The sequence below is a fragment of the Triturus cristatus genome, chromosome 2_1 (genome assembly GCF_964204655.1).
Source record: "Triturus cristatus chromosome 2_1, aTriCri1.1, whole genome shotgun sequence".
NCBI classification, from domain to species: Eukaryota; Metazoa; Chordata; class Amphibia; order Caudata; family Salamandridae; genus Triturus; species Triturus cristatus.
Window position 1 is genome coordinate 1042346789 of NC_140581.1, and position 26615 is coordinate 1042373403.

At 42.9% G+C, this 26615-nt stretch overlaps 1 protein-coding gene across 1 annotated transcript in view; it reads right to left on the bottom strand.

Annotated features, from left to right (window-relative positions):
• Positions 1–26615, bottom strand: part of SNCA (synuclein alpha) — a 644131-nt gene that overhangs the window by 397845 nt on the left and 219671 nt on the right. Inside the window, exons 3-4 of the mRNA XM_085640845.1 lie at positions 18469–18510; positions 1153–1298 (exon numbers count right to left, since the gene is read on the bottom strand). Coding sequence (XP_085496971.1) covers positions 1153–1298; positions 18469–18510 — 188 coding nt within the window. The remainder of the gene's footprint in view (positions 1–1152; positions 1299–18468; positions 18511–26615) is intronic.

Here is a 26615-nt window from a genome sequence, read left to right on the forward strand (position 1 = left end):
ACCTTTCTCCATGTCCTTTGGGAGTGCCGCGAGGTGGCGGAATACTGGCGTCGGGTTCATGTGGTCATGGGACAAGTCACCGGGGTTGCGCTGCTGCCGGAGGTGCGTCGCTGTGTCCTGAATGTGTGGGAGCCCAATGATTATAACGCGGCTCAGGCTCGGTGGGCGGCCCTGGGGAACATGATTGCCAAGAGAGATATAGCGCAGCTTTGGGGCTCCCAGCGGCCTCCCACCGTGTCCGTATGGAAGGAGAACATGGACTGGTGCATGTTCAGGGAGAAGACGGTGTATGTGGCTCGTGGTAAACCGGGGGCATGGGGTAGAATCTGGGGGCAATGGAACGCGTATCGTGGGGGTATCTGTACGCCCCCCCTAGTGGACACCGATATTGCCTTGTCCCCCTGACCCTTGATGGTTCCTTGCAACTTTTGTAATAACCGAATATAGACGTTCCTCTCCCGTGACCCCCCCCCGACCTATAAGTACTCCTTCCTCTTGATAGCTATTTTAAGGTCTGAAGTAGAGTCCCCCGGATGTAGCCTGACCCACACTTTTTGCCCTTATGCCTCGCCTTTTGTTTTTAGTTGTTATTTATGTTAAACTTATGTCTCCTGCTTCCTTAGAACTATCCGGAGCCATTTACGGGGCTGGGCCCCAGGCGTCGACTACTGCCTTAACTAATGTATGATCCTTTCTAAATCTAGCGGCCGGCCCTGGTGGTTGTAGGCCCATGCTTGTAACCGATTTATTGTTCAATAAAAAAAATTTCAAAAAAAAAAAAAAAAGAATACATTACATTAAGTACTTATAATACTGCACAATGAGTGTTTCTAACAGTAACTGCATTTTACAATTGCATAATATCAAAGGATGTTATGAGAGCCAAATTGTTTGCTTGAAAAATGTATCTAACAGACCATAGATGTACCACTGAGATACAGTTGAGAATGATGAAATACCTTATCAACCTGAGTTATTGAAGACCATTGTCCTGCAATACTACACTTATCTTCTGCTTAGATGCTCAATTGTAAAAGGAGTTACCAATAACCTTAAATAAACATCCTTCTTTCATAGCACCCTGGGTTGAAGAACTGTACACTGAAGGAAGCATAAAACACATTTAGACTTTGATGTATAACTGTCACTGACCTGTTTTGCCATGTGGTCCTTTTTGACTAATCCAGTAGCTGCAGCAATATTTCCTGCTCCTTCAACTGTTCTATGAGCTACCGCTGTCACGCCTGTCACCACTGCATCACCAACATGAGACACTTGCTCTTTGGTCTTTTCAGCCACTGTTAAATTAAGGCAGCTTTTAATTAGCTACTAGGACTGGCAAGAATTAACAAATAATGTCTTTGTTAACAATGATCTTGGAAAATAAATGCTACCCTGCAAGTTAAACATCACTGTATAAGATTAAATACCAACAGATATTTTTAGTAAGAAACAAATTGAAAGACCCCAAATAACACTTTTTTAATTTGTTAGCTAGTAATATTTCCTGACCTTTATTTATTATAATGTAAAAATTATGGCATCAACAGATTAAATATTTTATCGCAGCTTATTTTTGATGCTACCGTGGAACTGGCATTCATAATCCTATCACTAGGAGCTAAAAGCATCTCACTGAGATATATTGCGTGAAGACTCCAAGCAGCATCAGCCTCGAGTCTTACTGTTTTATCCGTGATGACATCCAGAATTATTACCAATTTTTAGCTAACACTAGATGCTTAGAAAACACTCTAAAACAGTTGCTGAAGAAGGCCTTTTAAAAGCTGAATTCACAGGATAATCTTGGCTTTGGATTTAAATCCTAGAGGACTCAAGAGGGTGCTTTGGAACCTGGAAGATCAAAGCGTTATTCTCTGGTGGACCAGCTCAGACAACCGGCTTCTTTCCAATCGGATGGTATCTCTCATGTTTACCGACTTTCATTAAATCCTCCGAAGCTGAATGTGTGTGGTTCCTTTTCAACAGAACTCATATGTGCATGGTTTTCACAAAAGTACTTAGATGTACTATTTAAATTATTCCCTTCTTTGACCAGAGAGTTCCCTTTTTTAAATTTACATTGAACAAAAGAGTTATCCTGATCAACCTGGTAAAGGTACAGAAAACATTCTACCTGAGAATTCTGCCTATATCCTTCACATACCTGTCTCAATTCCGTAGACCAGTATGAATTTGACACTTCTTTAAGGTCTGCTGTCTCCAACAAGGCACTCTGGGACATAGTTACAAGGGCTTATCGCCACAGGAACGTCACTTTATGTGACGTTCCTGTGACAATAAACCCCTTCGCCGTATTTACAAGGCGGCGTTACGATACGTAATGTAGCCTAATGCCACATTGTAAATAAGGCTTCCTTTCATGCTACACTTAGTGTGAAAGGGTAGGGTAAGGTGTTCACGATGGGCGTTTTGCCGCAACACCCATTGATTTTGACGCTGCCCAAGGGTGGCATACATATGGGGCAACGCCAAAAATAAGACCAAAAATAACCTGGTCTTAACATGGTGAAATGAGTAGAAATGATTAACATCGAGGAGAAATTATTAATTTCACCTCGATTTTGCTGCTTCTATGAGTGCTCCATTGTGACACCTTCCTGCACATAAACAATCATTCCCTCAACGCATGCACCTTTACTCTATGGTGCGTGGGTGCCTGCGGTGGCGCCAGGCAGCTGAATTTAGCACCAGCGCTAGGGAAAACGCAGGGGTGCCCCACATCATTGTAAATACGATGCATCCCTGCATTTTCAGAATGGTGAAGTGTGGCATTAGCAATTGTGGATTAACTCCATGCCCTGCCATTCTATTGTCAATATGCCCCTCTGTTCCTACACTGGCACACAGATTCATGGTAAGGAAATGAAGTGAGATGGGGAGATCTGTCTACAAGTTAATAATCCTTTTTCTTTCCAGGGGCTCTAGCTGAAGGGAAATATCTTGGGGGCAAAAAGAGGTCCAGGACATATTTTGGAGTTAAAAAGATGCTTTTGGGTCTACGTATTTAGCTGGCACCGAGGTATGAAATATCATAATCCCCCCACAGATATTTCGTGGTAGTACATTTAAAAGATAACTGCATCTTTCAGTAGGAAGAATTCAATCAAAGCTCAACAGCAATAGTCAACCATAGACAAAACTTTGGCACTGTTCCTAAACATTAGCAGCTGATCCCTTACTAATGGATCCTTCCCTTAAACTCTTAAGATTAGTGAAATCCTCGCATTCCTGCAGAATGTCTGTAACATCCTGACCCGGGCAAAATGTCACGAAATTTGTGCTACACTTGTTCAGTGAAATTCCCAAAATGGCGCCAGTACACCATGTTATGCCATTATGCCACATTTGTGGCAAAATCATAGAGTAGGAGTGCAGGAACAATGTGAACAATGAAAACGTGTGTCCTGTTGTTCGTGACACTTGTGTTTTGGCAACATTTTATTAGAATGAAATCGATCCTTGCTCCCAAAATAGACTCAAGGATGCGATTCAAGCTAAAATATAATGCTGAATGCCAGATTTCATAATTTTCCCGAAATTTGGCATAATTATGCAAAAGCAAATTGCATTAATTATTCACAAGCCTAATATCAACCCCGCCAGTTTTCCCAATTACTTCTGATCATTCATCATTCATGTTAACAGGCAAAAGTAGCCACTACCCATCTACCAAGTGAAACAGAACTAAAGACCACCCTTCTCAGCACAGAGATAGCATACATCGAGGTGTGCGACAATGCACTACATATCACTAACAATAATGTCCTGTGTTACCTTATTCTCTTTAATTTCTCTTCTGTTTTTGCCACAATCGACTATCAATGAACCCACAACTTCCTTGCCAAATGTGTGACTATAATTTATATTATCATGCAGTGAATCAACTCCGATCTAATCAATAGATACCTCCTCAGACAAATCAATACCTCAAGCTGAGAAAGCATTTCCACGACCTGTGGGGCACCTCAGAGCTCCATATTGTTCTTCCTACTCATCTTCCATATGGAACCTCATTGAGAATGACTAGCCAACAACATCAAGATCCATGGTTATATAGCTCACACCAAATAGTACTTATGCTATTAATGTGAATTGTTGTCTTTCTACCATTCAAGTTTTGATGTTGAAATTCTCCCTGAAGCTGACCACCCAAACAATGGAGTTTGTCCTGATCAGCAATCACTGCATCCATGTTGAAATACAAGAACAATTCATAGAGATGAAACTTAGTGAATCAATATCTCCATTTTCGGGCAGTGTTACAGCACATATTGCACACTCTACGTGGACAGCAGTTTCAGGACCAAAACAAACATCACTAAGAAATGTAGTTGTCTTGTCACCAATTATAGATGCTTTGCAGATTCACCCTGTATCTTAATGGATGAAATATCAGAATGGTTGTTGAAGCTTCAGCAATTTCTCACCAAGACAGAAGGATTGCCCTTCTAGGCAGCATCCTTGACATCTAACTGGCACCACTGGTGATTGTCTTTCAGACTGGTGCATAAAACATCAAGAGACAAAGCACAAGCAGTTGACACCCACACTCCATCAGAACTATAATCTTATCCCATATTCAAAATCCTCTGCATAACATTCAGCACAATGAACTGCAACATGCCACCCTAACTTTCAGACAAAATCAAGATCACTGGTAGCCAGCACAACAAAAACAGCAATGGAAATGCCTATGCTGTAGATTAAGAAATTAAAAAAGAAGCAATCAGAGGACAAGATGTCCACTATTCCACATTTAGGGTCTGGAAGTACTTTCCATCAGAGATCCATTAATGCCTTGCTCTCCATTCTTTCCAAAGAAATTTCAAAACTCACCTCATCAAGGGGTACCTCACCCACATTTTAACTACAGCTATTGAATCTCAGATACAGGTTCCCATGCCGTTCAAACAATTGCACAACCTAGGTATCTGTCTTAAATCCCTCAAGTGGTCTCATCAAAAACAGTGCATTTTGCCCCCTCTCATTCTTCAGCCACCCAGCTAGATTTGCAGCCCCTCTTGGTTCCTCCTTATGTTTTAATGTATATCAATTTCTCCTGACTGAAATTGTCAGATCCCTTAGTTTTGACATTCTCTCAAATACCACCAATACACAGATTATTGCATCCATTCCAGTGATGTGAATAAGACCAAAAGCAGATTCCGGCCATGTATGACTTCTATTTCTAAATGGATGATTTGTAACTGTTTAAATCTTATCAGAAAGAAGTCATGATGTTTGGTAAACTATCAAACACCTGATTGCTTTGCTGGTAGCTACTAGAACTACAAAATGGTCCCATTCCATCTACAGCTGCGAGAAACCTTGGCATTTGTCTTGATCCGGACCTCTCTATGATAGCTCAAATCAATGAGCTGTTCACCACTTGCTTTGCCATCCTCAATCGTCTTCACAAGGTTTTTGTTTTGTTCCCACTATATCCATGTAAGACAATTGTGAAAGCCTTCATCACCATTCAATTAGATTATGGAAATGTGCTTTATCTCAGCATTTCGATACATTTAATGCATAGACTTTAGATGATTCCAAATGCAACTGCTAGGCTGGTACTCAAGCTTCCAACCCGCCTTCCCTAGTTCCTCACAAATGAGAGAGCTTCACATAATAGCGATACAAAACTTGCCAGTTTTTAAAATTCAAAATTTTACAAATCAGGGCCCTTAAAGTGGAAATTTGTCAGGGACCAAGATCCAGAACATCCTGTGGGCCATACCTGGGGACCTAAACACAGTGCTGAGCTGCCCTCCCCATCCACCACACAAATATTCTGTGCATCACCAGTCCAGCCTGCCAGCCTTCCATCAGCAAAAGGACAAGAAGGGCTGCCTGACCACAGTCATGGCTGGCGACAGCAGGAGCAGTATCTAACCTGGGTTGAGATATGAGTGAGCCTACAATACAGCACCTTGGAGACCAATCCTTCCCCTGAGTGTGCTATCACACAAATGGGAGAGGCCTTCAGACATTTTCTAGCCCTTGTGGTGGTGGAAAGCAGCATCTTTGAGGACAAAGGGGAGCAGGAGTGACCTTGGGACTACAATGTGGATCGAAATCCTTTTTTTGTAAGCTGTATAGCAGCATACTTGGACTGCCTCCTTATCTCCCTTCCACCAACACATATGGCAGCAATGCACACCCCCCAGATTCCTTATTGTTAAATGCCACAGTGGTGGCTTTGGGATGTTTAGTGTATTTTTGCAGGCACGAATGTGCTGACCACTATGTAATTTAGAGAATTTTCACCAAGCAGAGTCAATACATGGAGGAGGTGAGAGACTGACACAGAGACATCACAGAGAGTGGTTTGTGGTCTCTCTCTACCTCTCTTCCTTCACCTCTGTTTCTGACTGCCTTCCCCTCCATCATGAGGTGGGCCCCTAGACTGATGAATAGATGAGGTGAACCGCTTCTTGTATAGTGGCCATTGTCAATGGCGGGGCATGGTTTATCAATAGTATAGAAAAATTATGAAGAGGGGTTAATCCATTACCCTCATATTCTACCAAGAGCCACACAGCTAGTCCAGACCTAGCCCAATGTGCTTCCAAGAGTTGACTTCACTGATTAAGTAAGAATTGAAGATTCCCACTGCAGTAGAGGAGGTGTTTGTCCGGCACTGTGCTTATTGCTTAGTGCTAGTCACACAACACTAGGATGAATTCCATTCTGACTGAGATTTGTATGGTTACATATCACTGACAAGAGGACAAGCAATAACAGAGGTCTGGCCAATGCAATACTGCACCACACCCTTTGGTATTGTCATAAGGACCTACCAATCGCCCACATACCTGTTTCACATCCACCAGACAGTTGTATTTCACTAAAGTACTTTCAGGTGGTGCATTCTAACCACCCTACAATGCTGAAAACTACTTAGCAAACCTACTGAAAGAAACCACAGTGATGGGCACCAAGTTCACTCCCTCTGACGCCACGATAAACAAACTGTCTATGGAGATCAAATTCCTGCAAACTGACCTCACAAATCTTCATTGTGCCTTATTTCAATCGACAAGCAAGTGGACAAATTAGATAGAGTAGTGAGTTTTATAACTGGATTGGGGCGAGAAAATTGGTCGGCTGCACAGTTAAGTCACCAAATTAGAGTACTGGTCTTACCGGCGTATCATCTGAATTTATGGAGTGCCAGAGTAGATTAAGGGAGGTGATCTGATCACGTTCTTGACAAACCAACTGCCACACTTCTTGCACATTAAACTCAAGAGGGCGTACAGGCTTAGATCCATATGCTCAAGGCTCACTAACTAACTCAGAGCAATCATTGCATGTCTCTTGGGACATCAATAAACCAAACTCATCTTTCAGACAGCAAAACAGATTGGGGCCCATTCAAGCATGAGGACTTCCCTTTGCACATCGCAGATGACTTCTCCCATGATACAGTCATAAATAGGAAGAACTTTTGGGCACTCCGCCCTAGAATGAGTAAAGATAGTAACAAAGTTGGACAATTAGATTCAACAACTAAGATTATGAATTTCAATGGGTGCGCATACGAATTTGACAATCCGGACGATTTGGCCAACTTTCTGGATGTCATTGGAGAAACCTTGATAGATGTCAGAACACTGAGAGGTGGCGAGGATACACCAACAGAAGAACTATACCGAAGCCACCCATCCAAAACGCATGCAACACAATAGAACTAAAACCAGGCTATTCATCACAGGCAATTAGACAGAGAGGGGCTTGGTCAGGATCCTGGACGTTCTTGCCCAGGATAGGGATAAGTCCCACTCACTTTTTAAAGAATGTCCTCTAGAGACAACAAGACAATAATGACGCACATATCCTTTTTTCCCATGCTTTACTGCATGAGTAGATGCACCTTGACATGTCTATCTGAGTTATTTTTTCTATTGGTCTTGATCATTATACTGTTGGAGGCAGTGTGTCATGAAGTGATTGACCTGTTCTGACATTCTCCTATTTCCAGAGGTCACTCAGGTGTAGGATTGTTCCCTTAATTTGTTTATTATTCTTTTATTTATCTATTCTTGTCTCCCCGTCCCCCACCCTTGCAATCTGGTTGCTTACTCTGCCTTCGGTATTTACCAGTATTACTGTATCATTTATTATTCCAAGTGGCATATCGGGCAGACCGGAGATGGGGTAGTGCCCATATTTTATATTCACATTTAAGTCTGGTGGACATCCCTATTATAGGGGATTACAAATTACTGTCCCAAATTCTTAACTATTAGACTATACTCTTTTAGAGGACACTCACTATGCGGCCTTCTGGAGATGCCTCAGACACCATCTGGCAAACAAAGAGTTTCTTTTGCTAGCATTTGTCTCATCCTCTATACACCCAAGACAACTCTGATAGTGCTAGCAATATTTCTCCTTCCCTATAATACTGACTATTTCCAACAGCCATATGACCAAGGGAAACACACAGACTGTACCCATGCATAATATTTTGTTGATGAATGTGAATGGTCTTACCAATTTTGTTAGCAGGAAGAAGATCCTACATTACCTACACCTTAACAGGGCAGTTATAACCCTCTCTTAGGAAATTCATATACTTCCCTCTGAAGACTAAGGAACTAAATAGGGACTGGGCTGGGAGGGTAGTCAGTAGGTGCTGTATAAATCATGATGCAAAAAACAAAAGGTGGACAGAATGCAGAACAATGTGATACATTCACCCCAGTACAGAGATCTGGGCCTAAATCCTTCATTTTCTTTGCTCTCCATGCCATTACAGTTTAGACCTAGCCGTATGCAAATCAGTCTCAACCCTGTTCCCCATGGGAACAGTCCAGCCAGACCTGCAAGGCCTTCCTGGACTGGAAATAAGCATCCTAGGACTGGTTTCGGGATATCACCCCTCATTAGCCAGTTCGGGCTGGACTGTTCCTATTAGGAACAGGGGAAAGAATGTTGGATTTAACCCAGATCTCTTGACTGGGTATGAATGTTTTGATTTGGCCTGTATTCCGTCCATCATTTGTGTGTATTTTGCCTTCTCACCCTAAGTGCGCCGGGTATGCCTAGACATGGTTCCCAGGCTCACTGTGCCACTGGATTCAAGCTAGCCCAGCTGATGAGGGGTGAAACCATGAAATCTGTCCTAGGATGCTTGTTTCTGGTCCAGGGAGGACCTGGCTTGGCAGTTCATGCTGGACTGTTCCCACGAAGAAAAGGGTCAAGACTGATTTGCAGATGGCTGGGTCTAAACTGGGGTGGCATGGTGAGAAAAAGAATACTGGCTTTAACCAAGATCTGTTGACTGTGGGTGAATGTTTTGATTTGTTCTGCATTCCGTCCATCATTTGTGTGTCTTTTCTATAAATGTTGAGGCTTTCCTTTTCGGAAACTAGAGAAGATCCAGCTCCTCAAGTCCTACCTACAAAAGATTATAAAAAATGGACAAACCGCAGGGGCGATATGTCTATCTGAAACTAAAGACAATTGACCAGCCCCTCATTATAGATGATATATGCACTCAATGGCTGCAAATCTATTTTCTTAGCCTAACTATCCAGATTTTTGACAGAATGTGGATGACTACATTTATTGTGGGTATGAACTAGAACTTAGCTATTGACCCATTCATATATAGGACTGGACCAACTGATAGATATAATGCTAAGGACAGGGAGCTACTGTGTGATCTCATAAGTGTCCATGCAGTGGAGGACATATATAGGCTTGAACATGCGTCTGATAGGGGCTTTACTTGCCTCTCCAATATATAACACGTCATCATGGATAGACTTCTTTTTGTTCCACAGTGCCTTCTTATGATTCCCATTCAAGACAGATATTTCACAAGGTGGGCTATCAGATCCCATATCTACAGATTTATTCATATGCCGCAGATCTATCCCACTTGTTTCTTGCAAATGCAGGCCTCAAAATACTGTTCACTGGTAGAAATTACACTTTGAATGCCCATATTAGACTCTACAGGCCATAGAATCCGTAGTTGATCTCCTCCCCCAGGATGTTTGGCCTGCAGGCAAGGCAATGTGGCGAGAGCTCTTTAGGATGGACTTAGCAATTGCTTAAAGAATAGCCTAATACAAAAGAAAACACCTTAAACCCCATATACTGCAACTCATAGTTGACTACAATTTACATCATACACTGCACTTATGTCGCCATTTGGAGGCAGATACATATGCGCTCAACAAACTACACTTCAGAGGCAGAAAAAGCCCTTATAAAACATAAATGGCAGCAAGGTGAGAAGACCAAATAAATGTTGATATTCCACTTTTGACAGAGGGCGGCACAAATGGCCATCCCAGCCATCAGAACCCCGCTATTAAAGTCTTCACACATCGAGATGAAGTTTCAGAGGCATTTGTTTCCTTCTATAAGACGTTATACAACTGATACTGTGATATGGACCTATGAACAGAGAGGGAATGTGTAGACTCTCTCTGTATTCAACTTTATCAATAGAAGGGAAAGAGCTTCTTGATGGAGAGATCTCTCTAGAAGAGATTGACAAAGCTATAATGAGTCTACTGATTTGTAAATCTCCAAGGGAAGATGAATACACTGGAGAATTCTTTAAGTCATGCAAACCTCAGGTGACCCAGAAGCTATTTCAGGCCTTCAAGAAGATAGAAACATCAGAATCTTTGGGCCCCATCTCCAACAAAGCTATCATAACATTGTTACACAAAGAGAGTAAGGACTTGCTGGATTGTGGGTGTAATAGGCCTATTTTTCTTATAAATTTAAATATTACATTAATGGCAAATGGGTTAGCCAATAGGCTACGCAAAGTGATTCCTTCTCTGATCCAAACAACCCAGTAAGGCTTTGTCCTGGTATGGTCCTCAAGTAATCTTATGAGAACACTTGCCCATCTTCTCTCAGAGGCCAAGGACCTGCAGGAAAGATGCCTTAGCAGTATCGCTGGACAAAGAGAAGGTCTTTGGCTGAGGTTGAATGGCATTACCTATTGAAAGTTATGGGCACATTTGTCATGTGGCAGAATTTCATCACTGAGGTTAACTGGCTATACCAAGAACTGACAACCACATTCAACTGCGGGGGACATGTACCTAGTACTATGCAAATCAAATGTTGCACCAAACAGGAAAACCTCTTATCCCCCTTACTGTCCCCAGGCCCTGGAGCCTTTAGCTATCGCCATTGGATTATCTCCACAAATACAGGTTATTCCATTGAGAGCTGGGCCAATCAAATCCCTTCTATATGCAGACTAAATAATGATGACACTGGCTATACTGCACACTTCCATCATTAACCTCATTCCTTGATGCATTGTTCAAATTCTACATAAACATCATTAATTGGGGGAAGAACAAGGTTCTGCCAATGTCCAAGGGCTAAGGTGGATAGTTTTAATATGAAATAGGTCTTGAATAGAATTAAATACTTGGGCACGACTTTGGATAGAGGGCTGACTAATATGACTGATGGAAATATATTGCCTTAGATGGCAAACCCAGAATATATTTATTAAAGTGGTCCTGATTCCAGTTATCCTTATGGGACAGGCTTTAAGTAGTAAATTCAGGGTGGTGAAAGCACTGTATGTCATTGATATGATGCCTATTTTTTATCCCCTAATCAGTGTTGACTTGAATGGACATTGAGATCACGTCTTTTATATGGGGAAAGACAAACTCACAATATTGCAAGTTATATGCACACACTGAGTCTGGTGGTCTTCAGCTTTCCCATATGGTTTCCTATTATCTAGCACACCACCTATCTCAATTAGTGGACTTCTTACCGAACACACAGGATCCTCCGGGCTGGGTGACAGACGTTCGTGCCTGTCACTCTAATCTGGGGGCCTTACATATACGTAAGCTGTTTCCAACGAGGATATACATCCATCTAGTTAGGTCTATGTTGCAGAGTTGGAAATAGCCACGCAACCTATTGAAGGTCAACCTATAGATCCACTTACTGGCACCTCTGTGCAATAAAGCAGGTCTAATTGTGGGCGGTTCTCTGCCTTTTTCAGCCTCTTGGGTGACCAAGGGTATGTATGATGTTGAACGACTGATTGCTGGTGATACTTTCAAATCCTTCCTAGACCAATGTCTAGAGTATGACCTAAATCAAATGCAATACTTGAAATACTGACAATTGGCCAATTGTTTTCGTGCAGACTAGGAAGAGGTCCCCTGTCTATCCAATCCTCACAAATACAAATACATCCAGAAAGTGGTTCAGTTGTAAGAGGGCTATATCAGAAATGTATGGGCTGCTGATGGATTCCATTTACTTGTTCCTGGTCCTAAATGTGGCCAGACAACATTGGCAATTAGCTGTGGGACATGAATACTCTCCAAGCAACTGGTTGACCGTAATGTCATCGTTCAACACTTGCTTAGAATATCCAGATAAAAATTGTCTTATTTTAAAGTTCTACATTGTTAATATTGGTCCTCCTACACTCAGGTTACTGGAGTTGTGGGGGGAAGGGTTGTGATATCATCTTTATTCTGTCCGGCTTTGTTAAACTAACGGACATCTGGTCAGAGGTATGGTCGTTCCTTTCGGAGCGGATCATCTCACCCTGTCCTTCTCAATGCGCCTTGTGGTCCTACATGCATGGCTGACAGGGTAGTCGCTTCAAAACATGGACATAGATGATTGCCAACTTCACTGCTGGTTGCAAAACCTTGCATACTTAGATATTGGAGGAAGCCAATATTACCTACTAGCACAGGCAGGATAATTAACTGGCTAAAATTACAGACTCGGAAAAAATCATCTAGAAAACCAATGATAAGATTAAACCTTTTGACCTCATATGGGAACTTGTTATATGCCCCGTGGTAAGGTAAGTCCTGTTGTAGGGTTCAGCTTTCAAGGTGGGAGATTCGGATCTCCATTTGATCCCTGGAGAGACACTGATGGAATTACCATTTTTTCTATCTGTATTAAATTCCATATTTGGTGAGGCAATGATGTAATAATCTAGTAACAGGTTACATAAAATAGTACTAGAAAGCCAAACATGAACAACTGATTAGGTTGCTCTGACCAGATGTTATAATTTTGGGTGATAGTTTCTTATTCAGAATTGCTGAGTCTAGATACACTTTCTTTTCTCTTTTCAAGAGGCTGCTGTCCAACGTTTGGTGCTTGTAGGCAGAACATCATTTAATTCATTTAAACATTGCTTGGTAATGCTGTTGTCAAAATGTGTTGAGGCTGTCAAGATTGGGGGGGGGGTGGTAGGTCTTTTGAATAAGCTGTTCCTGTATTTAGAATGTTTAATTTTGAATCTCGAACTCCAAACTTTAACTCTTGGCTGTTGAATCCTAGGTTTTGATTTCTGAATCCTGAATAATATGAATTTACTGTGCCAACAAATATTTTTTTAACCTTATTTTTATTGGCATTTTGTCTTAAATGGATAATCATCAGTTTGCTAACATCGTTATACAGTGTCCTCTTCGCAGACAGGAAAGTTGCAGGGAGTAATAAATAAGGATTATATAGTTGTACATGAATGGAACAAGAAAATGCAAATATGTCGACCACTTGTAAGCAATGAGAAGAGAGAAGAAACAAAAAAAAGCTCAGGTGTACATGTTTTTAAGCATCAGAGGTGCCAATTTAATAAAGAGGGAAATATAACCTGTTCCTGAAACAACAAAAGGAGGGGAAAGTGGTAGGTATGAAACAGGACGGGACTGTTCTAACTATGGGGCGATTACAATGCGGCCCGCATCGTAATGGGCCGCTCAGTTTAATTTCCGAACCCCTCATTATGATGGAGACGGTCAAAAAGGAAACCGGCCAGTCATTCCAGCTGGCTTCCGAGGGTCTCGTCTGCCAGTCGAAAGCCGGCTAGTAATCTCAAGGGCAGGTCTTTCCGCCCTTGAGATTACAAAACACGGTTTCTGACATGGTTTCCATGCTGGTCTGTCCTTTGGTGCACAGCCTCCAGTTGGAGGCTGAGGGAGAACCTATGATGCCCCCCCTGTTGATCCCTGCACCTTGTGTCAGACACCTTGAAATGCCTGCCACAGGGTGCAGGAATGAACCGCACCTCTCATTTCACTATGGGAACATGCATTACGGCCGATTTACATAACAGCAAAGGGGCAGATTTACAAGCCACTTGCGCCTCATTTACGCCGCCGTTGCGTCACTTTTGTGATGCAGCGGCGGCGCAAATCCTGCGCCATGGTCTGGGGTATTTACAACGTGACGCATCTGGGAGATGCGTCACGTTGTAAAGCCCTGCGCAACATGTAGGCGTTCCTGCACAGGGGGGGGCGTTCCGACACAGGAACGCCTCCTAAAAGTGGCTGAGTGAAATCTACAAGATTTCACTCAGTCACTTTGATGCCCATGCTGCGTCAAAACCCTGCGCCTGCCTGAAGCAGGCGCAAGGATTGACGCAGCATTAACAAGATAGGGCCCCCAGAGCATTGCTGGAGCTGCGTCGCGCTTGCGACGCAACTCCAGCAATGCGCCACTTTTACGGCACAGATGTGTCACGCATCTGTGCCGTTTTTGCCCCATGGTGCGCCGTATTGTAAATGCGGCGCATCCATGGTGGCGGGGCTGTGGCGCACAATAACTGGCGCATCCCTGCTGATATGCAGGGATGCGCCAGTTATTGTAAATATGCCCCAAAGTTTTTAAAAAGAGGTGAAAAAAGAGACAGGCAAACAACAGTCAACAGTTTTTTCCTTTTATCTCCTATCTAGCACAGCATATGGAACAAACTACCCTCATAGGAGGATAAGCTGGATATTGCAGGTAACCTTGGTGTTCCAAGACCTGCGTATAATATTTAGTCTCTGCCCTTCTGTCACAATATGTCACTGAACTCATCGGTGAATTCCAATGTTCTGTACACCTCGGGCTACTTTCTTAAATATACACAATAAACTTCAGCTCAAATAGAAAAGTAAGCATTTAAAAAAATGCAATTACCCTCATTCTTCATACAATTGCAGAGTCATGCTACAACAGAAGGAAAATGATTGTCCATCTTGTATAGGTCACTTCCAAAAGCTAAATCTGCAATACCTACCTTCAAGACTGCCTTAAAAAATACCCCATACACACTGCTAAAATGGGATGTCTCTCAGTCACATCCGCAAACTCTTGGTAAGAAAAAAACATATTTTGACTAGGCCTATTGGGTCTTGTTCAAGTATTTTTCTAGCAGGATTTAAGATTTTTGGATGGGTTGGCTCTCCACAACTTCTAGTAGCATTCTTCATCATAGGTGACCTATCCCTGGTGGAAATAGCCACTGATAGGAGTTCTTAAATAAATTAGTGCTGGATAAAAGCAGGGATCCAGGGTAGTAATAAAAATCTCATAGCAATAGGTATACCAGCGACATTTACCTCTTGACAAATGTGTGACTACAGGGGAAGTGCCCCCCAGCCCTGACCATATAGGCTTGAATCAATCCTATGTCAGGGTGTTTCCACCCCAAAATGAATTAAGTAGGCATGAGAACATTAGGTCTCATGTGTGTTCATGGCACAAACGTTTTAACGAGGCAAGTAGTGTATTAGTCCTTAAGAAGGCCGTCGACCTGTAACGGTGTTTTAAATCATCCGAAACACTTTGCTGTGAATCGCTTGGATAGATGAACCATTGTACTTCCTCCAAATCCAAAATCCAGGGTTTACCTATATCTAGGATACTCAAAATAAAGACATTTCCTATGTGCATAAAAGGACCAATATAACCTGTGGCATTAGAGCAATCACCCATTAAGAATGTGTTATTTGAAACAAGGAGAATGAAAAACCTTAGAATCCTGATTCTGATGGGCAGCGTCAATTTTAAACTATGTGGATAAATACTGATACATTTAAAAGCTGTAATACCTGGTAATCAATACCAAACTCAAACTCAGTCTTTTATTCTCAGGACAAGAACAGAAAACACTTCCAAATACTTCCACCAGACTAACTCACTCAAATCAAATCAAAACGAGCTTTATTCGATTTTAGGCATATAAAATCATAAAAGCAGACAGTTTAAAACATTTCATCAAACTCCTAAAACGTACATAGATAAGCAGGAATAGATTCTTTTTTGTTTTTATTTGTTTCTATTCAGCAGAATAAAACAACATACATTAAAGTCAGCATCCCTTATCATCGATATATATTATGATACAATTAATACATCATTTTAAATTGTAGAGGAGTAATCATCTTCATCCTTCTCTTGTACCAAAGTGCAGATGCAGTTAAACTCAGAACCCTGAGAATATCATTGAGCAGCATAATTTAAACAATTAGACAAAATGCCAGTGCTAGTGCAAATATATGTTCCGAAAGGAAGCTAAACTAAAGTGCAAGCCTTCTCTAGTACTAAAAGTGCAAAAAATAGAGTTAAGGTCAAAGAAATATCATTTGACAGTGTAATTTACACGATCAAGTAAAGTGCAAATGCAAGTGCAGATATATACTCCCATTCTCGTAGAAAAGGAAATGAAAATACCATTGATGACCTGGGAGTATAAAAGAAAATCAGAAATGATCCTTACCCCTGGACCTTCTTATTGATCATAAACATAATCCAAATAATTATTCAACACCAAATTGTCCCTGAAGATGTCTTTCCATTTGATCAAAAAGTTTCCAGATTGACTCAAATCTCTTAATCGCTCCCACCCTTTTAGCATATGCTTCTTCAAAGGTTCAAAAGGCATAAAAAACAATTTGTTTGGCTATAGCTATCTCTGGTACATAAAAATATAGAACATTTGGCAACTAAACTACGAATATTCCCTCAGAGATCTAAACATTTAGGAGTTTCCTAACTCTCAATATACTTTTTAGGAAACCCACCATGGTGCCAATCCAGTAATAATGTTCCAACATCTGTAGATACATAAAGGCAGGGCGGCATTGTCTCCATCATCCCTGTTTTAGTAGGGGTACAATCCATCTTCGTCGTTCATTTGCATAGTACTTACAGAATAAAATTACGTGGATAGTTATTTGTAAAGAGATGTTATCGCGGGGACATGGGCATAATTCCCTTGACCAATTATTCATAACCATATGACAAATCAGACGGTGGAAAGTCCCAAATCTAAAGCGTGTTAACATGTACCTATCGTACCCCCCCAGACAGCATAATAGGTACGGTTGGATGTTATATGTAATGGTGATCAATTGATGCTGGACCACCATGGGTTTATTTATTTCCAAAACCAGACTATTTTCTTCCAGAACGGTCATACAAACTTTTTAAAATTCCTTCTGATGTATAGAATTTAATATTTCAGGCTGGGAAAAATATTCTGGATGCCCAATGTCATGCATGAAATTTTTTACGTACTTTAACCACAAAATCTTACTGGCATGGTCTAGTTTCATTGCATCTGTTAAAATCTCCTTGTTTAGACCTGTGCTGGTAGAGGTCCAGATTCTATGCCAGAGCAATGCTGGCTGTACCTTAATTAGATCTGAAATGTTTGGTACTCCTAGCTCGCTGTGGCAGTTAAAAACAAGGGTGCTAGCAGGAACTGCCCAAATAAGTCTTAAAAACTTGTTTTCAACATATTGGATTGGGGCACAATCGTAAAACCCCCATATTCCATGCTCCAAAAATTGCAATGCTCACGCATTTAGCCTGATAGATTTTCAGTAAAATTTCAGGTGGTCTTTTGCCCAGTTTTTTAGTAAAATTTGTCAGGGCCGCAATAGACCTCATAAACAGAAGGCTCCTGCTCTAAATCGCCTGAGCCCAGGACCCAGTGCGGTTAAATAGAACACCCAGATATGTAAAGGTGTTAATAGGTTCTACCCTGCTTCCACCAGCTTGAAAACTCCTATACCTTTGTTTCCCTCTCCCACAGGTCATTATAAAACTTTTCTTTGCATTCATTTTTAAACCCAAGTGATCCATAAAACTAGTATAGTAAGTAAGGGCCCCTGTAATCCAATCTGGGTGCGTGCCATGAGTACCGCATCGTCCGCGTAGAGAAGGGAGACAATCGGACGCTTGTTTACATATGGCGGGTCCCTCGCGTTTGACACCAACTCCTGTTCTAGTGCGTTCGAATAAAGAGTGAACAGGAGTGGTGCCAAGACACATCCTTGCCAGACTAACTCACTCATAGTTTACCCTTACCGTTCCTTCTAAGATAACTTTTCAATATACAGTAGCGTTTAGTTGTTTAAAAAGCACTTTATTACATGTGTGGCTATAAAAGTAGCACAAATTAACAGCCTAGATACAAAATCTCCTTAGCAGTTGCAGCAGTCTAAATCTGTATCTATTTATTCCTGCAGCTTGAACAGCAGAATATTATACTCCTTTGGGGCAAACGCTAATGCTATTTGCCTCCTGCAAGATGGATGAACACCAGGCCCACAGGTTTATGAAAGAAATGCATTTTGCACCGAGATTTCAAAGTGACGGATTTCCATGGCTTATTCTTACCTGTTGTAACTCCATGAACGACACCGTCCCGTGTTTTTGAGCCTGCAACAGAGTAGAACACAAAGCTTAATTGAGACAACAAAACATGACAGTGAACAAAACAAATTTCAAACATATTATGGCTTTGTGCACTATAGTAAAAGGCAACGCCAGCTAGGAATTTCTTTACACAATGCGCATATAGTGCTGGAAGTGGTAAGGGTTTGATGCACTACAGTTGAGTGAAAAAAGTGCAGTACTTGTTAACAAAATTTTGTGTGTGTTACATTCACAACCATATTTGCCAACAAACTACCCTCCAGCCCATTACCTACTCATCCTTGTTCCTCTCCCCAGTCCTTACACTCTGATGGGTCTCGCCTTGTCCACAGAGCTGTCTTGCTATACAAGTCAACAGTTATTACAGTAAGAGAACCGTTTGCAATATCATTGACTCCAAGATCATCTCCTTCCTAAGAGCCAGAGCCAACCATCACATTTCCTGCTTGCTTCTTCTGAACTTAGATCGCCCATTAATTTAAGTCAGGGAAGTGGTTTTATTAATTCTAATTATTAAATTGTGTAGATAGTGGCACCACCTCTAGTGGGGTTACTCCAATTCTACACATATATTTTTGAGTCCGGTCCTGCTCTAGTTGTGCCCTGCACAAACATTTAGTAGTAATCTGTAGAGCAAGGATCGGTACCACTATTCAATCGGCAAATACATTCTGCCTGAGCAGATTGTTACACCTTAACAGTAATCAAATCCCACCAGCCACGTTTGCTTTCCTTATTAGGTATTTATTTATTTATTTATATGGCATTTCTATAGCATGAACGTAGCCAAAATGCAGCAGAGCGCCATACATGGTTAAAGACAAGCATAACTTCAACAAGTAATAGAAGAGGAAGCTGGCATGTGGACAGTTAATACATTGTGATGTAGGTTTCTTCGAAGATGTGAGCATTCAACTCATTCCTAGATTGGAGCAGCATTGGGGCTATATGGGGATGTTGTTCCAGATCCTGGGAGCATAGATGGAAAAGGCCTGCTGTCTTGTTTTATTCTTTTTATACTTCTTAGTCTTCATTCTGATGGTGTCCTGGCTGTGGGTGTGTCAAGAACCATCAGAGCTGATGAGCTTGCCAGCAAGATAAGCGGGGTTCTGCTTCTGAGGCTTTGTAAATGATGCAGCTGGTTTTGAAGATGGTGCAGCCGGCAATGGGAGCCAGTGGAGTTCCAGCAGTATGAGGGTGATCATATTTCTTCAGCCGTATATGATACGTACGGTGATGTGTAGGATGCCTTCAAGGTGTGGCAGTGTGGAGTCTGGGAGGCCATGGAGTAAAGCATTACCACCATGCAGATGAGAGATTATGAGGGCTTCAACAGCAGTTCTGAAGTCCCTTCTAGGAGAAACGGTTTGACTTTCTTTAGAAGAGAGAAGTCTTTGATTTTCTTGGCATTGTGTTCTTGGAGAGTGAGATTGATATCCAGGGTAAATCTAAGTGACTTGCCGAAGCAGACAATGTTCATCTCATTGAGCCAGGCTTACGCTGTCTCTTATATGTCGTAATTCACAGATAACAGAAATTCTTTCTTGTATGGGTTGAGCTTCAGGTAGGAGATGGACATCGAGGTCTGGTATGTAACGCTTACAACACAAGCTCTACCACAATGAAAGTTACAATGCAGGTAAGTACGAGTGGCCTTTTTCAGTACATTGCAATCTCAAGTAACTATAACTTGTGCCTTAAGATCACTATAACGCGCATCCTCGCCATTCACAGTGTTGTCATCAATGATTTCATTTCAGATATTGCATTTCTGTTATCAATGATGTCATAGAAAAGTGATGTAATATGTGGGATCATACTCAGTGCATGGTGAGGATGTGAGTTACAGTTACTTTAGGGTACAAGTTATAGTTATAGTTACTTGAGATAACTATAATTGGTGAATTTCACTGGTTTTGTTAATTTAAAACACTATGTTTTAACTGACATTTTCACCTAACTACATCATCCCTTAAACCATTGGTTTTATATAAATATGTATATATTCAATGAAAAAAACAAAGATTGAGGATGTTACAAGTAGAAAAACATAATTTTTTATTTGTATACAAAACCAACTTAAACTACACAAACATTCGACATCCTAAAGGTGAGGTTATAGCTTAAAGTTATAAACTGCACACCACCCAAAACTTAATATAACTCTCGCACCTCTGCACACAGGGCCTGATTAACAAAGATAAACCTACACTTTTGTGTACGTTTATGTTAGTTTTGGAATTCACAAAACAGCATTTTAAAAGTAAGTAGTAAGTTTATGAGTGCAGCAATTCCACAGTTGGGGCGGAGAGCTCTGCACATAAAAAGATATGTCAAGCCTATCTTTTTATCTTTTCAGTTCTCCACCCCGACTACCTTAATTCCAAAACAAACTTAAACTTACACAAAAGTGTAAGTTTACCTTTGAGAATAAGGCCCACAGTGTTGTGAACTCACGAGGCAGACTAAATTAACGATAACTCGTCCCGCTATCTGGCACACCGTATTCTCATAAATACTATCATTTGAGATGTCATGCGTGTTGTTATGAATGCTATATTTTAACATGCTATAAGTGATATCATATGAAATGATGTAAGCTGTGCAAGGGGAAGGTGGGTGTTATAATTAGTTTTGGGTGGTGTGCAAATTATAACTTTAAGTTATAACTTTACAATTTCCAATGTTTGTGTAGTTTAAGTTGGATTTGTAACAAATAAATAATTATATTTTCCTCCCTATAACATACCATCAACCTTAGTTTTTTTCAATGAATTTCTGTTTTTATAAATTGGTTATAAAATCACACTAAGAACATTATATTGTTATTAATTCTTTCATAAATATTTTTTTGTACATTTCAGTAGTATAGTGGTACTCTATCGATAATTTCAAATGAAATAGCGTAGAGTGGTGTTAAATGGTGTAGAGTGGTGTGGCGTAGCGTAGAGTGGAGTAGAGTAGACTGGATTAGAGTGGCTTAGAGTGCAGTGGGGTAGACTGAAGTGGGTAGAGTACAGTGGCATAGAGTAGAGTGGCATACAGTAGAGTGGCGTAGAGTAAAGTGGCATAGACTAGAGTGTTATTGTGTGAAGTGGTGTGAGGTAGAGTGGTGTAGAGTGGTAGTGTGTGGAGTGCAGTAGAGTGGCATAGAATAGAGTGGCATAGAGTGGAGTGACGGAAAATAGGGCAGCATAGAGTGGCGTGATATGGCCTACAGCAGAGTGGACTGGCATAGATTGCAGTGGCATAAAGTAGAGTGGTGCAGAGTAGAGTAGACAACAACTCCACAACACTGATCGACAACCTCGCCAACCTCAGACTCAAACAACTCGCCACGACACCCACCCACTCTGATGGACACACGCTCAACCCCATCTTCTCCACCAGGGACCACGTCACCTTCAGCCACACCACCGAACTCCACTGGACTGATCACCACTGCATCCACTTCTCCTTCGAAAAACACACCACACACAACCAACCGCAACGTATCCCACACCGCAACTGGAAAAAGTCACCAAACACCAGCTCATCACCGCATTCACCCAAGACCCTCCTCCCGAGCCGTCCGAGACCGACGCAGCAACCCACAACTTCAGACTATGGATCAACGACTGCGCCAAAATGCTTGCCCCAATCAGGAAACTCTCCAACAGACACACCGACACAAGAGCCATCTGGTTCAACAACGGCCTCCAGAACTCCAAGCATACCTGCAGAAAACTCGAGAAGCAATGGCGCAAGGATCAGACACCAGAGAACCACAAAGCCCTCATGAGCGCCAGATGCAGACACCGCCACCTCATCAGATCTGCCAAAAGAACCTCCTTCAAGGAACGCATAGACAACGCACACAACAGCAAAGAGCTCTTCAACATCGTGAAAGAACTCTCCACCCCCAGATCCAGTTCCAATGACATACCACAGTCACAAGAACTCTGCGACTCCCTGGCTACCTTCTTCCACCGCAAGATCGCAGACTTCTACAACAGCTTCAATACCCTGACGCAAACGGCAGACATCGACACCCCAAAATCAGCACCCACCGAACGCACCGACCTTCTGCTCTCTTGGAACAATGCCAACGACAAAGAGACCGCCAAAATTATGAACACCATCCACTCCGGCTCACCTTCTGACCCCTGCCCCCACCACATCTTCAACAAGTCAAACTCCATCATCGCACCCCAACTCCGAAAAATCATAAACAGCTCCTTTGAGACCGCCACCTTCCCAGAGAGCTGGAAACATGCCGAGATCAACGCCCTACTCAAGAAACCCAAGGTGGAGCCAAAGGACCTCAAGAACTTCCGACCCATCTCCCTGCTCCTGTTCCCCGCTAAAGTCATTGAGAAGATCGCCAACGGACAACTGACCCACTTCCTGGAGGAGAACAACATCCTGGACTCATCCCAATCAGGCTTCTGCAGCAACCACAGCACTGAGACCGCCCTCATCGCCGCCACTGACGACAACAGGGCCATACTGGACAAGTGCAATACCGCGGCCCTCATTCTCGTAGACCTCTCGGCCTCATTCGACACCGTCTGCCACCACACCCTTCGCACACGCCTCCACAATGCAGCGATCCGAGGCAAAGCCCTGGACTGGATCACCTCCTTTCTCACCGGCAGAACCCAGAGAGTCCGTCTCCCCCATACCAATCTGAAGCCACCACGATCACCTGAGGCATCCCCAAAGGATCATCCCTCAGCCCAACCCTTTTTAACATCTACATGGCTCGCCAAGCACGCTGAGCACACCACCTCAACATCATCTCGTACGCCGATGACACGCAGCTGATCCTCTCCCTCATCAAAGACAAGGCCATCGCCAAATCCAACCTCCACGTGGGAATGCAGGTCATCGCAGAATGGATGAAGACCAGCTGACTGAAACTGAACTTGGACAAGACGGAGGTCCTCATTCTCGGCTCCACCCCCTCCGCATGGGACGGCTCCTGGTGGCCGACCGTGCTGGGAGCTGCCCCGACATCCACAAACCACGCACGCAATCTGGGGATCATCCTGGACTCATCGCTCGCCATGACCCAGCGAGTCAATGCCATCTCCTCCTCCTGCTTCAATACCCTCTGAATGCTCCGCAAGATCTACAGATGGATCCCCACCGAAACCAGGAAAATGGTCACCCAGGCACTCGTCAGCAGCAGGATGGACTACGGCAGCGCCCTCTACGCAGGAACCATGGCTACACTCCAGAAGAGACTCCTGCGCATACAGAACGCCCCCGCTACAGCCACATCACCACCCACCTACGAGACCTGCATTGGCTCCCGGTCAACAAGAGGATCACATTCAAACTCCTAACCTACGCACACAAAGCACTACACAACGCCGGACCAGCATACCTCAACGAACAACTGTCCTTCTACACCCCGAATCGCCAGCTGCGCTTCGCCGACCTCGCCCTACTAGTGTCCCATGCATCCGCTGAACGACCACTGGCGGCAGATCCTTCTCCCACCTCGCCGCAAAGACATGGAATACCCTCCCCGTCCATCTACGTAAGACCCAGGACCTGCTGACCTTCAGGAGACGCCTCAAGACCTGGCTGTTCGACCAGTAGCTTCCTCCCCCTCCCCCCGCCCTCAGCGCCTTGAGACCCTCACGGGTGAGTAGCGTGCTCTACAAATGTCTTGATTGATTGATTGAGTAGAGTAGTGTAGAGTGCAGTGGTGTACAGTGCAGTAGCATAGAGTGGTGCAGAGAAGAGTAGAGTGGTCTATAGTGAACAGGGTAGAGTGCAATGGAGTACAGTGGTGCAGAGTAGAGTAGAGTGGTTTACAGTGCAGTCGCTTAGAGTAGAGTGGTGCATAGTAGAGTGGCATAGAGTTCAGTGACATGCAGTAGCATAAAGTAGAGTAGTGCAGAATAGAGTGGTGCAGAGTTCAATGGTGTAGAGTGCAGCATCGTAGAGTGCAAGGGTGTAGACAACAAAAGTGCAGATAGAGTAGATTGACGTAGAGTTCAGTAGCATAGAGTGGTACAGAGTAGATTAGAGTGTCGTAATGTGCAGTGAGAAAGAGTGTACTGGTAAAGAGTGCAGCGGTGCAGAATACAGTAGAGTGGCATAAAAGTACAGTGGTGTAGAGTAGCATCCAGTGGCATAGAGTCCAATGGCATAGAGTGCAGTGACATAGAGTAGAGTGGTGCAGAGTAGAGTGGTGCAAAGTAGAGTAAAGTTGAGTAGAGTACACTGGTGAAGAGTGGTACAGAGTAGAGCTGCGGAAACTGCAATGGCACAGATGATAGTGGAGTAAAGTGCAATGGCGTGAGTAGAGTGCTGCAGAATAGAGTGGCCTAGAAGGCAGTGACATAGAGTAGAGTGGTGTAGAGTAGATTAGAGTAGTGTAGAGAGCACCTACGTAGAGTTCAGTGGGGCAGAGTAAATTAGAGTGGCATAGAGTGCAGTCGTACAGAGTAGAGTGGAAATTATTGGGACGATTGGGATGGTTCAGTTAGATTTTTTGTTTATTACTGAGACATGGGCCAAGGATGACACACACCCTGACTTTGCGGTTGCTACTCCCCGGGGTATGCCATGGTTAGGCTCGATAGGAGCGTACGGAGGGGAGGAGGAATCGCTATCCTCTTTAGGGAGCAGCTGAGCTGCATGTTAGAGCCTGTTAATACAACCACCATCATAGACTGTGAGTTGGGGCATTTTAATATTGAAAACAAACACTCTCTAATCCTAGTGGGGCTACTGACCTACCATTGGCCTGGCCCTAAAAACAGTGAATTTTAAACTGAAATCAAGTTTTTTTTCATCTTTCCTGGGGTTCCACATGGAACCTCCTGCAGCCCTACTTTATTTAACCTGCATGTCACCACATTGGCAAAGCTGGGGTATTATTTTGCATTCCTGGTGTCATCCTATTCGGATGACACCCAGATCATTGTTTTCATTTCCGATGACTGGGAAGGGGTGGCTGACAAGTTTAGGGCTTGCATGACGGAAATCAGCAGGTGGATGAGGGAGAATAGGATCAAAATTTACATGGAGAAAATTGAGATTGTGGTTTTTGTAAATGATAACTCGGTCTGGACAAACCATTGATAGCTGGAAACTTGTGGCAATTTACCAGTTCCAGCGGCTATAGCTACATATCAGGGGTGTTTTTTGATAAAACCTTGACTTTCGACACCCAGGTCAATAGAACGGCAAGCACCTGATTTTGGATTATTAAGACCCTGAAGAAAATTCCGCCTTTTATTCTAAAAGAGCTTAGGTTGTCAGTAGTAATTTAATTCATTATGTCAAGGTTGGACCACTGTAATGCCCTTTATCTAAACACTAATCAGTTTTCACTAAACAAGCTCCAAATTATCCAAAACGTGGCAGCATGACTGGTCCTGGGTTTGCCTAAACACAGCTCTGTCAGGAAGGGATTGAGAACTCTCCACTGGCTGCCAGTGCAGAAGCAGGTGTCGTTCAAAGACCTTTCTTTGGTTCAGAGGCTCTCTATCTGCAGGGGCCGGATTATCTTAAGACTGTCTTTAATTGTTATGCCCCCAGTAGACCTCTGAGGTTGGCAGGTTGAAGCAAGGTGATAATCCCTAGATGTAAGAAAGATAGGTGGGGGGAATGAGTAGGCACATTGGCATCCACCAGGCTGTGGAACTACCTCCCAGAATATAATATGAGTTTAAACTAGTAGTAGTGCATTAGTGCAGAGTAGAGTAGAATGGCAAAGAGTGCAATGGTGCAAATGCAGTGGCATTGAGTGCAGTGGTGTACAATGGAGTGGTGCAGACTAGAGTGCAGAGACGTAGCGTGCAGTGTAGTAGAGTGCAGTGTCATAGAGTACAGTGGTGCAGAGTATAGTAGGGAGGCATAGAGTGCAGTGGCATAAAGTGGTGCAAAGTAGAGTGCAGTGGCATAGAGAGCAGTGGTATAGAGTGTACTGGCATAGAGTAGAGTGGCCTACAGTGAAGTGAGGTAGAGTGAACTGCGGTAGATTGGATTGTGGTAGAGTAGAGTGGACTGGCATATAGTTGAGTGGTGCAGAGTAGAGTGCAGTGATGTGAGGTGCCGTGGCATAGAGAAGAATGGTGCAGAGTAGAGTAGAGTGGCTCAGATTG